This window comes from Archocentrus centrarchus, chromosome 22 (assembly GCF_007364275.1).
Source record: "Archocentrus centrarchus isolate MPI-CPG fArcCen1 chromosome 22, fArcCen1, whole genome shotgun sequence".
NCBI lineage: Eukaryota > Metazoa > Chordata > Actinopteri > Cichliformes > Cichlidae > Archocentrus > Archocentrus centrarchus.
This window is the reverse complement of record NC_044367.1, coordinates 27,635,958-27,648,466: the sequence shown is the minus strand read 5'-3', so window position 1 is coordinate 27,648,466 and position 12,509 is coordinate 27,635,958. Positions and strand designations below refer to the sequence as shown.

Genomic DNA, 12,509 nt, shown 5'->3' with positions numbered 1-12,509 from the left:
CAGACACGAATGGTGCGGTAATCAACATTTTACATGTGATTTCATTCGCTCTGCTTCAAACCTGGCAGGTGTGCTGCTGGGGATCCGGGTAAGTGCAGATGATCATCTGAACTCCTTTCTTATTACAATGTGTTAAAGCAAATATTCCACGTAAACCATGTATCATGTATCATGTTTGTTTGGCTATCTTTGCAATCTTTGCAGATTAAGTTAAATCTTCATATTTAAGTGTCAGGCCCTCATCATAACCTGATCCCACACCTGATTCTAACTTCAACCAAGTCTTAACGGGTCTTTGAAGGGCTATAAGATAATATTTAACCAAAAAGTTCAAGCTTTTACTAAATATCATCGCTCCACAGCTCAAACTGGTTCTCAGAAAGATGCCTGGGAATGTTTTCATTTTCTTTACTGTGTGGTTTCCTGAGACAGACTTCAGTCACTGCTGTTCAGCTGCAGCCCGTTGTGATCAGGCTGAGGTGCAGTTAGCTTTCATGTGCAGGAAAAAGATAACAGCAATTTGCACTGTAAGGTGTTTTTCTTTTATATTTATTTAAATCATTGCATTCATATTACAGCGTGATTTAACAATCATCATAGAGTAATACAGTTAATAGAAGTTTTACACATTTAATACAAAGTTAAATTCATTCATTCTTTTCTTTTTTTTTTTAATGAAACTACAAACAAATCAATAAGGAAATAAAGTACACTTGGTCACAGAGCAGCCATATATAGCCTAAAATCAGTGCTGGTAGTGGAAAACAGAGAGCATCAGGCGCAGGCTCCTGGGTTGTGTCACTGCAGCGGTGAGGTTATAGAGATATTTTTGGTTTGTGAAGAAGAGGTGTAAAAATGCTGGAGTGTGAGGGCCTGTAGCTGCTGTACAAAAGGACTCTGTTTACTTCAAAGTGTTACTGACCAGAGCTGCTGCCTTCATGCTTCTGCAAAGCTGTGGTTCCCAAACTTTTACAGGGAATCAGTCTTCCACAATTCCAAAGTACATGTGCTATTCAAAGGGCCAAAATATATATATTTAAAGGGAATACAGTGGACTCTTTTCAGAAACTGTGAGCCAGATTTTTAAAAAAGCAGTTAGTATGTTGCTGTGCAGAAGCCAATCATGATGACAGCATGATGTGATGTAAGCATTAATGATGCTTCCCCTTGTTTTCTGCCGTGTATATAAATCATACCTGTTCCAGGTACGCTGTATGCACAAGTGCAGGCTATACTTTTTTCTAATGATCTCAATGAGAGCAGATAGCCTTAACAAAATCAGCTCACCTCTTTTTGAGAGGGGCAGCCAATCAGAACAAAGGTGGTTTCAAAGGAAGGGGAAAGGAGCTGAAATGTCTTGTTTCCAGCAGTGGATGAAGTGAGCTCAGCAGAAGGTAAATAAGCATGTTTGAACTCTCTGCTGCGCTCCTGCAGAGTCCAAGAGTAAAACCCGAGCAATGATAAGTCGCCTTTAAGGAACAGGGCACTAGTCTCCTCTTACACTTGTTGGCAAATGTGAACTGTGTATTTGCATTACCAAATCACTTTGGTATAAAATAATAAACTCTTTAATTTCAGTCCAGCTCTTAGTCTTCATTAATTCTCTGAGTCAGCAGCAGAGCAGTCCAGACCTCATCCAGCAGGAAGCTGTGTGCTGATAAAGGTGTGTGACCCTGCAGGTCTGTATGCAGAAGCTTCCTCATGCATGCCATACCAAGGTAGGCATCAGTCTAATCATCATTTTCATTTTCAGTCATGGCTGCAGGCAGCTGCTCTTTACTTTTGCCCCACTGCACCCCCCAAAGAGGAAATAACCCTTTACAGCATTACCTACACAAACACAGAGAAGGTGGCGGAGCATCCTGGTTGGCACGAGTAAGAGCTGCAGGGTTTAACACAGTGAGAAGCGTCTGGAGTTGATGTTCATCTTGGTGAGGCCCAGATGTTTTAGGGGGGTGGACAGAGCGAAGGCAGCCTTCATGGGGATATCACACAGCAAGTCCGACTCCTCTCCGCACTCCTCCAGCTCGTACGTGGCATCGTCCAGCATCTCCTTGTGACGGTGGCACACTTGCTCCACTTTGAGCCGATGGATCTCCCCCCGCAGACGGATCAGCTGTCGGGCCAGTCGGTTGTCTTGAACTTGCATTTCCCTCTGAGGGTAGAGCAGAGGTGGGGCGATTTGGGGGAGTGGGGTTGAGAAGAAAGTGAGCTTAAGTGATTTAGCAGAAAATACGAGGAAGTTTGGATTTGGATGGTGCCTATCTGCTCATCAAAGGGTATAAATCATGGGGAATATATGGTTTGCGGCCTGAGAGAAAACAGGCATCATATTGTTTCATAATCTGTGTGTTTAGACTTGATGAAATCAGCCCTGCTTTTTCTCGAGTTAAGCCAAGCAGTCAAGTGAGGCATATCTCAGACACCTAAAGAGATGGATATCTGTCTTAAAGGTGAAGTAGGAGATGGATATGTATCTGTGATTCTCAGGAATGAACGAGGAGTCTGTGCTATAATTTATTTTTCATTTGACTGATTAAAGGGTTAAATTTTTCACTGAGTTTGATGCGTCTTTGGGGAACATAAAATAAAATGCCCTGGAGGAACTCACCAGCTCTTTTCTCAGATACTCCAAAGCATCGTCAATGGTGTCAAAGCCGCAGATGCCGCCGACAACCACTTCTGAGCTCGCATTCCTCAAGATTGCCGGCACGGAGACGACTTGCTGTCCGCCGGGTCCCGGACCGTCCGCTGAGTTTCTCTCCGTCCACGCTCGGCTCTGTACGCGCTCCTGCCACTCCAGATAGGACGGTCTGCGGGTCTGTAGCTTCAGCTTCTCCGTGAGCGCTTTCACGCTGTCCAAGTCCTCCGTGTCTCCCTCGGAGGAGGAGGAGGACTCGTCTCCAAACTCTTTAAAGTCCATCGAGGCAGCAGATCGTTAACAAACGCTGAGCAGCTCGTTTTCTGCGCCGGCAGCTGGAGCGCAACAGGTCCATACCTCCTCCTTTATAGGGCGAAATCAAGCGGTGGCCGCCCATCCCGCACAGGACACGGAGGCTGGATCGTTTCCAAGCTTTTTTCATGCGAGGGAATAAGATATCCTGAAACTTCACCCCGAGACCTTACAGCTAATTCTGATTGTCAGACTGATTAAAAAACACAATACAAACTACCGGGCATCCACAAATTTAAGGAATTAAAAATAGTTAAAAATTGAAAACACTTTAACATTACAGGAGGGAACCCCATCAGAGAAACGCACACACGTATATGGATTTATTTCCTCGACATCACATCCTGGATAATATTTGACGTATAAATATCATTTTTCTGTTTTGGTTTGCCTTATTTTGCGTTCTGAAGTATTTTGGATCTAAAAGTGGGGCGATTAACTGCACGCATATTAGATTAGATTAAATTTCCATCAGCAGAATCAAAATGGAAATACTCGAGTAAAGTACGAAGATGCAACATCATCCTGTCCTGTGCTGTTTGTGGGTGTATGAGTAAATCTTTACATATCTAACACACACACACACACACACACGTGAAAAAGAAAGTTTGCACAAGAAAAACTAAGCACAGCGTCACTTTTTCCAGAGGAATTAAGGGGCTAAGTAGCAGCCAGCACTTAATTAACTGAGTGTGAGCACCTCTATACAAGGATAAGCTTTGGCAGTTTGCAGTTGTGTGTTAACACAATGCCACAATCTTCACAGGAAGAGGACGTGCCAACAAATTCACTACAAGGTCGGAGAAACCCAAGAGCTCCATCTGAGACTCCGCAGGCCTCAGTCAGCACGTTAAAGATTAAAGTTCACGACAGCACAATTAGAAAAAGCCTGAACTAATATTAAATCTTTGGAAGAGTGGCAGCAGGGCCTAGGTTTGCAATCTGAACAAACTACGAGACTTCTCATGTTCTCTGTCAGCACGGTGTTGGAGGGCTGATGACTTAGGCTTGTTCTGCAGCCACAGGGTCTGAACACCTTGCAGTCATTGACTCAACCACAAACTCCTCTGTGAGCACATCTGTCTGGCAGATAAAGCTTAGCTGAAATCATGTCATGTCATGCAAATCTCCAGCAGAATATCTAAAAAAGAAAAGACTCAGTGGCCCAGTCAGAGTCCAGACCTCAGCGTGACTGGATGCTGTGGTGGGACCTTCAGAGAGCTGTGCATAAATGCATGCTGCAAACCTCAATGAACTGAAGCAACACTGTGAAGGAGACAGGGCTGAAATTTCCTCCACAATGATGTGAGAGATGATTCCTTAATGCTGCTAAAGGTGCTTCTACAAGCTACTGAGTCACGGGGTGTGCTTGGTTCTTCACAGGACTGCGTATAAAAGTTAGTGGATACATTAACCCATAGATATAAACATATACAGCATCCACCCTGGTTATTATAGGCCTGTCTTACTCTGTTTTAATTTATTTTTAAATGTGTTTTCTTGTGTTGGTGTTTTTATTGTGGTTTATTTGGGGGGTTAAATATGACTTATAATCCCAGAGGAAGTGTCTGCATGAGTGGCTTGGAAAAGACAAAGGTAAAGTATTAAAATGATATTTTCCAGGTGCTTCAGTGGCCTACAGTTGGGTGCATTGTGACACTGTGCTGTATTACATTTTAGAGGGTTCTTTTTCTCGTTACATTTAGGTTATTATGAGTGAGTATATTTAATTCAAAAAAAGTCAAATTGCTAAATATAATTAAACTAGTAATAGCTGAAAAAAAAATTAGATCCGATACCAGCTGCAACTGTTTACACTGTGGTGCATCACTGCAGAAGCCAACTTAGTATTTGACAGCCGTGTTGTGATTTATGCTCTTTTATGCTTGCTTGTTGCGCCATCTAGTGGTACTTTACCATGCTACAGGCACATCACTGTGGCGTCGCCCCCTCCAACAGTGCGCAGTTTTGCCAGAGATGAGTGACATATCTCACTCTGTGTCTCAGGAAACGCCGACTTCCGCCTTTTGTCGCTTAAAGCAGCACATTTTCCATTTCTACAGCAGTGGCGCTCAAACATCTGTGTGTGTAAAGGTGCAGCCACATAAGAGGACAATGTTTAGGAAAATATGAAGCTTCTTCTATTTATAGAGTCCTTATCTCCAATCAAACTGAGACTGCAGCGCTGTCCAACCAGCTGTGTGTGCAGAGGAGGAAGTTTGCTTTCATTTTCTTACAATAGAGGCGAGGAAGTGATTTGCAGTCAGTGGAGGTGCTCGGCCGCTTCTGCAGTTAGAAAAAAGTTCGGTTTGGGTGTTTGAAGGGGAGCTGATGGAGTTTTCTGAGCACATCAAGACGGCCAATGTGGAGGATGTTGTGCTCCGACAGCCGCTGCAGCCCCCGAGCAGAGGAACCCTGTGCATCACCGGCCACCACCTGCTCTTCTCGGACAGGGAGGAGAGCAACTCTCGGCAGGTTTTATTGCTCCTCAGGAACATCGATGCCATTGAGAAAAGGTGAGGGAAGATGATGAAAGGGCTAGATCAAAAATGTTTCTTATTAATCATGCAGGAACAATTTTTTTTAAAAAGTCACTTGTTGATCTTTTCTTTGTCTTTATGAAGTTTTAATTGATAAAACTGCTAATCTGTTGATGGTGAAATCATGAATCTTTCAGAACTTATTATAATTCACATGGCCAAACCAGTAATCACACTAATCCACACAAAGCGGTGTGAATGTGCCAGTAATTTCTCTAATCGCCCATTCCTTCCTCAAATCTTTTTAACCAGTGTGGAAAACCTTATGGGCTATTCGGGCTTCTTCTCTAATGCAGGCCACAGTGAAAGGTTGGACATCCTCTGTGTTGCTCTGTTCTGCCTGTGCTGCTCTCGCTGCCCGCAGTGCTGAAGAAGTTGCATTTCCTAAGAAGATTACAGCAACTTTTTTTTTTCCGTTTGCCACCTTCTACATGCTCAAGCGGCGTGTTGCTTGCTACTAACTGTTCTGTTTTTAGCTTTGTGAATGCAGTGTTGAAACCATTGGGTAGGTGTTGCACACTCACTCAGGAAGAAACACACACACACAGTCCAGCTGGCTGATTTCGCATACCTTTTCTGCTGCAAGTGGCGCTTTATGCACGGCTATAGTCGATACATGGGGTGGGGGTGCTGTTTCCTTTGGTTTGTGTAAGAATCATATAGTGGTATGTGTGTGTAGGATGTCTGGATCATCAGGAACAATTACGATGAAGTGTAAAGATCTGCGTGTGCTCCAGCTTGACATCCCAGGCATGGAACAGTGTCTCAACATTGCACACTCTATCGAGGTATATTAAATAATAACACAGCACACAGGGATAAGAAAATCACTCTTAGAGCAGCCTATTGTTTTTCTACAATTGTGTTTCACTGCTTTGCATCTGACAGCAATCTCTCCTTAACGCTCTGCAGACCCTGTCCTGTCTGGACTGCGTGTCGGAGATGTATCCTTTCTTTTACCGACCGCCTGACCTCAGCCTGCAGGACCAGTGGGGTCTGTCATCTCCTGAAATGCACTACAATCAGATGAAGGAGCTCGTAAGCAGCATATAAAACTCTGTATACACCTTTCTGCTTTACAGAATGTAAAACTTATAGACACAGAAGTCTCTCAGGTACACTGTGACCTCCTCCAGCAGTGATCCAACAACCACATGACAGGAAAATGCCAGGGAAGTGTAAGGGCTCAGATTCAGGATATCCTTCTTGCTTAGCTTTCATTTGTTTTCCCCTGAACTTCAGAATGTGCTGCACACAGCGTAAATGTGGCTTCCCATGGGAATGGCGTGTTGCTATGGTGAGGGGTCGAGGGCAGCATGTTTGCATCTGTTTTACAGGCACAAAATTCCCAGAGCGTGTAGGATATCTGTGCCTTTAATCAGGCCAGCCTGGTTAGTGTTTTACACCCAGGATAAGGAGACTGGAATTTAGGTGTCCACATTATTTCTGTCCCACTGCCTCTTGTTGGCGTCGAGCTCGAGGAACTGAATGATTTCATTTCTTGATCAAAATTAGAAAAGGCAGAAAGTTGTCATAACTTGGAAAAGAGCCGTGCTGTTTACAGTATTTATGCTAACTACCTGCTCACAGTAAGTTTTTATATATTGAGGAAATGACACATTCATGAGGTTAACCAATAAGAATCAAGTTCTGCAAATCAGTTTTTCAGTGCCGCACCTAACCAGGTGTAGGTGCTACTGAGAGAACGTGTCCCTGGAAGAGTTCCCACAGAAAGGTGCAGGCCACCCTAAACTCGTCCACTGCACATGCAGGAGTACTCATGGTGTTAGATTTTTTTTTTTTGTCCTTAATCATTTACCAAGAAATCAAATCACAAGACAACTGTTAATGAAATTCCACTGAGGATTAGCACAGAGCACGCATTGTGTGCTAGTCATTTCTCTCCCATTAAGATAACGGGACTTTCCTCACCTATGAACTGGAACACTCCCGAGGGAGGTTAACATGAGTAACAGGTTACTTAATACTAAACTTTACCTTTTCCTTTCTCTCTACTCTGCTTCCAGCATGAGAAGTGGAGACTGAGCTCCGTGAACAGAGATTACTCGGTGTGTCCCTCCTACCCTCTGGAAGTCATCGTCCCAAAAAGCATAGATGACGACACGCTGAAAAAAGCCGCCAAATTCAGACAGGGGGGACGCTTCCCTGTTCTCTGCTACTACCACAAGAAGAATGGCATGGTGAGGTGATTCAGTTTCAGTGTCACAGTTCGTAGCAGGGTGCAGGACCAAAAATACAGGACGCAGACAGGATAACTAAAAACAATCCAACAAGTCTACAAAAGAGCACATGCTCAAATCCGCCCTGTGTGGCAGGCAGAGTTGGACTGCAGGACTCAGCAGGCAGGCATCAGCTTAAAGGAGCTTTAATGCTGAATTTCTTTCAAAACATACTCCAAGAAGCAGAACAGGAACTCATAATCAACACACAACCATGAGGGGACATACGAGAGGTAATGAGGGAAGAGTGGAAACAGCCGGGGAGAACAGGTGAACTAAATCCAACGACGAGATGAGGGGGAAGAAAACCTAACACAATACACACGAGAGACAAAGAACTCATAAAAGTAAAACAGGAAACATGGACAGGAGAGGCAGGCACGCAGAGGAACTCAGGGAGACGAGGAATCAAATATTAATAACCTATAACCAAGAACATAACTTGGTTAAATAAACTAAGAAAGAAGACACAAAACTGTAAAACTCGCAAATAAAACAGAAAACGTTGGGTCCAAGACCGAGGACCAACATGAACAGAAACCAGCTGAGGGACAATTAAACTCTTATACAAATACAACCTGGTACCATAAAGATGCAAAATACATGAAGGTCAAACCAATCACACAAAATCAAAAGAATTCAAAGGCCCAAACTCAGAAACTCAGGATCTTGACAGTCGAGCCTAAACATCTGTCTGAACATTGTTACCTGGATGGAATTTTTTGCAGGTAATCATGCGCAGCAGTCAGCCGCTCCCAGGAGCCAATAAGAAGCGCTGCAAGGAAGACGAGCTGCTCCTCCAGGCTGTGATCGAGGACTCGGACAAAGGCTACATAATTGACACTCGCTCCATGCAGCAGGCTCAACAGGCCAGGATGATGGGTGGAGGGTTCGAGTCTAAATCCTTCTACAACCGCTGGAAGAGACTTCACAGACAGATGGAAAGGTGTGTGCGTGTTTGCCGACTGTCTGATAATACTGTATATACTGCTCATATCGCTTACCTGCTTCATGTGTGTGTGTGCAGAGGGAAAGCACTCCAGGAGAGCCTAATTAAACTGGTGGAGGCTTGTGGTGATGAGTCCAACAACATGGACCGCTGGCTCAGTAAGCTCGAGAATTCAAAGTGGCTGTCGCACATCCAGACTGCTCTGTCGACTGCTGGCCTGCTGGCAGAGTGTGTGGAGAGGTATGAATAACACCCACGCTGTTTGACTCAGAAAACTTTATGGGAACGTCTTCTGATTATTATGCTACTAATTTAATATTTAAACTGCACATTCAGTTCAATTAGATTTTATTTAGAAAGTGCCGATTTACAACAACTCTCATCTCAAAGTGATTTATGTTGTAAGGGAAAGACCCTTTAACATTAGAGACCAACCCCCACAATCAGACAGTCCCCATGAGCAGCACTTAGTGACAGTGGGGAGGAAAAACTTCCTTTTAACAGGAAGAAACCTCCAGCAGAACCAGGAGCACATAGAAAATGACAAAATACAAACTATTTACTATCGTGCACATGGGGGAATGAAAAGACGGGAGAAGAAATCCTCAGAGCATCATGGGAAGTCTCCCAGCAGCCTGAGCCTGCAGCAGCTAAGGGATGGTTCCCGGTTCCCTGATTCAGTACTGACTATAAGCTTTATCAAAGAGGAAGTTTTAAAGCTTAATCTTAAAGGCAGAGAGGGTCCCCATCTCCTAAACTCAAACTGGGAGCTGGTTCCACAGGAGAGGAGCCTGATAGCTGAAGGCTTCCTGCTGCCTTTTAGAAACTCTTCAAACTCCAAGTAAGCCAGCAGTGTGAGAGCAAAGTGCTGTATTGGGACAGTATGGTTCTATGAGGTCTTTAAGATCAGGACTTTGTGTGTGAAGAAGGATTTTAAATTCAATTCTGGATTTAAAGGTAGCCAATGAAGAGAAGCAAATATAAATGATGCAGCAAATGCATACCACAAATAGATGCAAAAATACCACAAGCAGACGCAGGACAAGGAAGTGAGGGCAAACCAACAAATCCTGAAGAAGCGTAAAGAGTTTTTCTGCAGGTGTGTTTTTCTTATGCACGTTAATGAACAGGACGGATGACTGTCGTTTTCTTCAGGGATGGCCATTCTGTTCTTGTTCACGGCTCTGAAGGGACAGACTGTTCCTTGCTCATCAGCACTCTGGCTCAGCTCATCATGGACCCGTGCTGCCGCACACTGGAGGGCTTCCTGGCGCTGCTGGAGAGAGAGTGGATACAGGTGAGTGCCGGAGTTTCAGTTTGGAAGGACTGGGAAGAAGCAGCCTAAGATCCCTGCGGGGCTGCGGATGGCCCGGGTCCCCTGGGTCTTTATCTGCCTCTGGCTTCTGGGGGGGCATTGTTGCAGCTTTCTGCCCTCATTTCATATATATGTTTGTTTTTTGTATGTGATTTTTTTTTTTTTTTTCTTCTTTGGTGACCCGTGCTCTCTCTCCTCTGGTTCTTATTTTTTTTTCTTATTCTCTCCGTTTTCTTTTTTCTTTCTTGCTTTTTTTCCTGCCTGTCAGCTCTGGCATTGCCACAATAAATTTATGTAAACAATAACACAAATGAATAACAGGCTTTAAAAAAAAGTGTTTGAATTTTTTAAGATAGCCGGCGACTGCAGGATTGCCACAAATTAGATTACACACCCAGAAGCTGCCATGTGTTTGTGTGTTTGCAGGCAGGACACCCATGCCAGCAGCGATATGCTCACTCGGCCTACTCCCATGCCCGTCTCCAGCAGGAGTCTCCGGTCTTCCTGCTGCTGCTGGACTGTGTGTGGCAGCTGTGGCGGCAGTTCCCCCTGGCTCTGGGCTTCTCTGAGGCGCTGCTCCTGCGACTGGCAACCGAGGTTTATGCCTCGGACTATGGCACCTTTCTGTGTAACAGTGATCAGGAAAGGTTCGTTTTTTTCCTGCACATTTAAGGATCGTTGTATTCCAGGTTTTTGAAGGGCGTCATTACTCCAAACTGAAATTCACCTGCAGTGTTTTTCCTCCCTCATTTCCATTCAGGTGTGCCCTGGGAGTAAAGGGAAAGACTCACTGTTTGTTCCAGGCTCTGCTAAAGCCCACAGAGAGGGATTACTACTCTAACCCCTTGTATGAACGCACCGAGCTGGCAATCTGGCCCTCAGTTCACCCTCAGTCCCTGCAGCTGTGGAGAGGTGAGCTTTAACCAGCACTGGTCTTCATACCTCACCTTTGCCTCTAATGTATTTGCATTGTTGCTCCTTTGATTTACTTTAAGTGTTGGTGCCCACTCTGTCCCTTGTCTGACCCTCAGGCTATTTTCTGAGGTGGACCCAGCAGGTTCGTCACCTTGAAGAGGCTCAGGAGGAAATAAGGAACATGGTCATAGAGTGGGGGAAGCTAGCACGCAGTTGATGCCTCTTTAGTGTGTATGAAGTGTGATCACATGGTTCCAAGGCTAAAAATAAAATACCTGATTTTGATTTGCCTCCTGTGCACATCTGGACTGCACATCCGGAGACCATTTTCATTCCATCATTCCCTGGAATTCTGATCACTTTCACCATGGACCTAAAACATCTGTGTCAGTATGATCCAACTTTCACCATCACTGGTGAAGGGGCTGGGACCCAGACAAACCGTATCCATCAGTGGCAGACTCTGCAGCATCCAAGTCAGGTGAGGAGCGCGACCAGGAAAATGCTCGAGGCTGAGCACCATGAGCTTATCACCTGGTGGATGAGTTACTGTTTGTGGAGATTACTGCACACTGTGGATTGTGCCATCGTCCCCTGGCACAGAGTGCACTGAAAAAGCAATCTTCAGTCACTGCCCACCCTGCGTCTTCCTCTTCAAAGTGAAAGTCAGGGTCACACATTGCAGACACAGAAGTGCAGGAGACTTTCAGGAGTATGGTTAGATAGCACATTTCTGCCATTCAGCTGTTTACCCCGGTGTCTCTGTCTTTTGGAAGACATGTCTTTACAAGTCTTCCAAAAGACAGTAAAGCGTGAAATATAGCAGCATCAAGCAGCATATACAATGTAGGAAACCTCCTGTGAAGCAGAAGTAGCAGAGACTGAATGCTGTGCTTATTCCTCAGTCAGACTCAGGGCAGAGTAAGAGAACAAATAAAGATAACCGCTGTTCTCAGGGCTGTATATTTAGGCAGGATCTCAAAAAAGTGGCGGTCCGCAGGTGACACATCTCTGAAAGAAAAATCAGCCATATTTAAATCAGGTGTGTGTGTGTGTGTGTGGGGAGGGGGGTATTTTATTTTTAAGAGCAGAGTTCCAGAAGATGGTTAACCTGAACATGTTTCAGAGATGGATGTTAACAATGTGCAATGCCTACTATGTTTTAATGTACAGTATTTTTTACTCGTTCATAAAAGTTTTATTACAAAAAAAATGTGGCGCTTGTGTGATTTAATGCATTGATGATACATTTTAGGAAATGCAGACAAATTGTTGCATTTTCATACTGATTTGGCAACATTGTATTGTATTAAATAGTGACTGCTGTTAGCCTTGGACAGAGCCAAGCTTTTCTCTTTTCTAACCTGTATGCTAAACTAAGCTGACTCACTCACAGCTGTAAATTTACATTTAAAAGACTGAAGCAGGGATACCTAACAGCTCCCTGTTCCTGACTATGAACAGGCATCTTTTCCCAGCATCCCAAAGTATTGAGTTCCTTCTCTGCTCCTGTCTGGCCCTTTGTATTTTTAATAGTTTTTTACTGCTTTCAAACCTGCCCGAGGAGTCTTATTTCTCCAGTGTCTGGTATCATTGC

At 44.3% G+C, this 12,509-nt stretch overlaps 2 protein-coding genes across 2 annotated transcripts; one reads left to right on the top strand and one right to left on the bottom strand.

The window, feature by feature from the left end:
• Nucleotides 1-533: 533 nt before the first annotated feature.
• On the bottom strand, nt 534-2,999 carry fam167b (family with sequence similarity 167 member B). Its single transcript, XM_030718714.1, has 2 exons — nt 2,612-2,999; nt 534-2,155 (listed from the first exon to the last, which is right to left on the bottom strand). The coding sequence occupies exons 1-2, from the start codon at nt 2,921-2,923 to the stop codon at nt 1,892-1,894; spliced, it is 576 nt and encodes a 191-aa protein (XP_030574574.1). The 5' UTR covers nt 2,924-2,999; the 3' UTR covers nt 534-1,891.
• Nucleotides 3,000-5,064: 2,065 nt separating this feature from the next.
• LOC115772942 (myotubularin-related protein 9) lies at nt 5,065-12,060 on the top strand. The gene is made up of 11 exons (XM_030719403.1): nt 5,065-5,469; nt 5,746-5,802; nt 6,173-6,281; nt 6,406-6,531; nt 7,521-7,694; nt 8,462-8,679; nt 8,761-8,922; nt 9,838-9,979; nt 10,424-10,644; nt 10,758-10,909; nt 11,029-12,060. Exons 1-11 carry the CDS (start codon nt 5,285-5,287, stop codon nt 11,127-11,129), a joined length of 1,647 nt encoding a protein of 548 aa, XP_030575263.1. The 5' UTR covers nt 5,065-5,284; the 3' UTR covers nt 11,130-12,060.
• Nucleotides 12,061-12,509: the final 449 nt, after the last annotated feature.

Excerpts from the sequence above, each read along its gene's own strand:
- LOC115772942 (XM_030719403.1), top strand. The coding sequence starts at position 5,285 with ATGGAGTTTTCTGAGCACATCAAGACGGCCAATGTGGAGGATGTTGTG. Across the intron at positions 5,803-6,172 it reads AATGCAGGCCACAGTGAAAG|GATGTCTGGATCATCAGGAA; the intron begins GTTGGACATCCT and ends ATGTGTGTGTAG. Across the intron at positions 8,680-8,760 it reads CTTCACAGACAGATGGAAAG|AGGGAAAGCACTCCAGGAGA; the intron begins GTGTGTGCGTGT and ends GTGTGTGTGCAG.
- fam167b (XM_030718714.1), bottom strand. The coding sequence starts at position 2,923 with ATGGACTTTAAAGAGTTTGGAGACGAGTCCTCCTCCTCCTCCGAGGGA. Across the intron at positions 2,156-2,611 it reads AGTATCTGAGAAAAGAGCTG|AGGGAAATGCAAGTTCAAGA; the intron begins GTGAGTTCCTCC and ends CTCTACCCTCAG.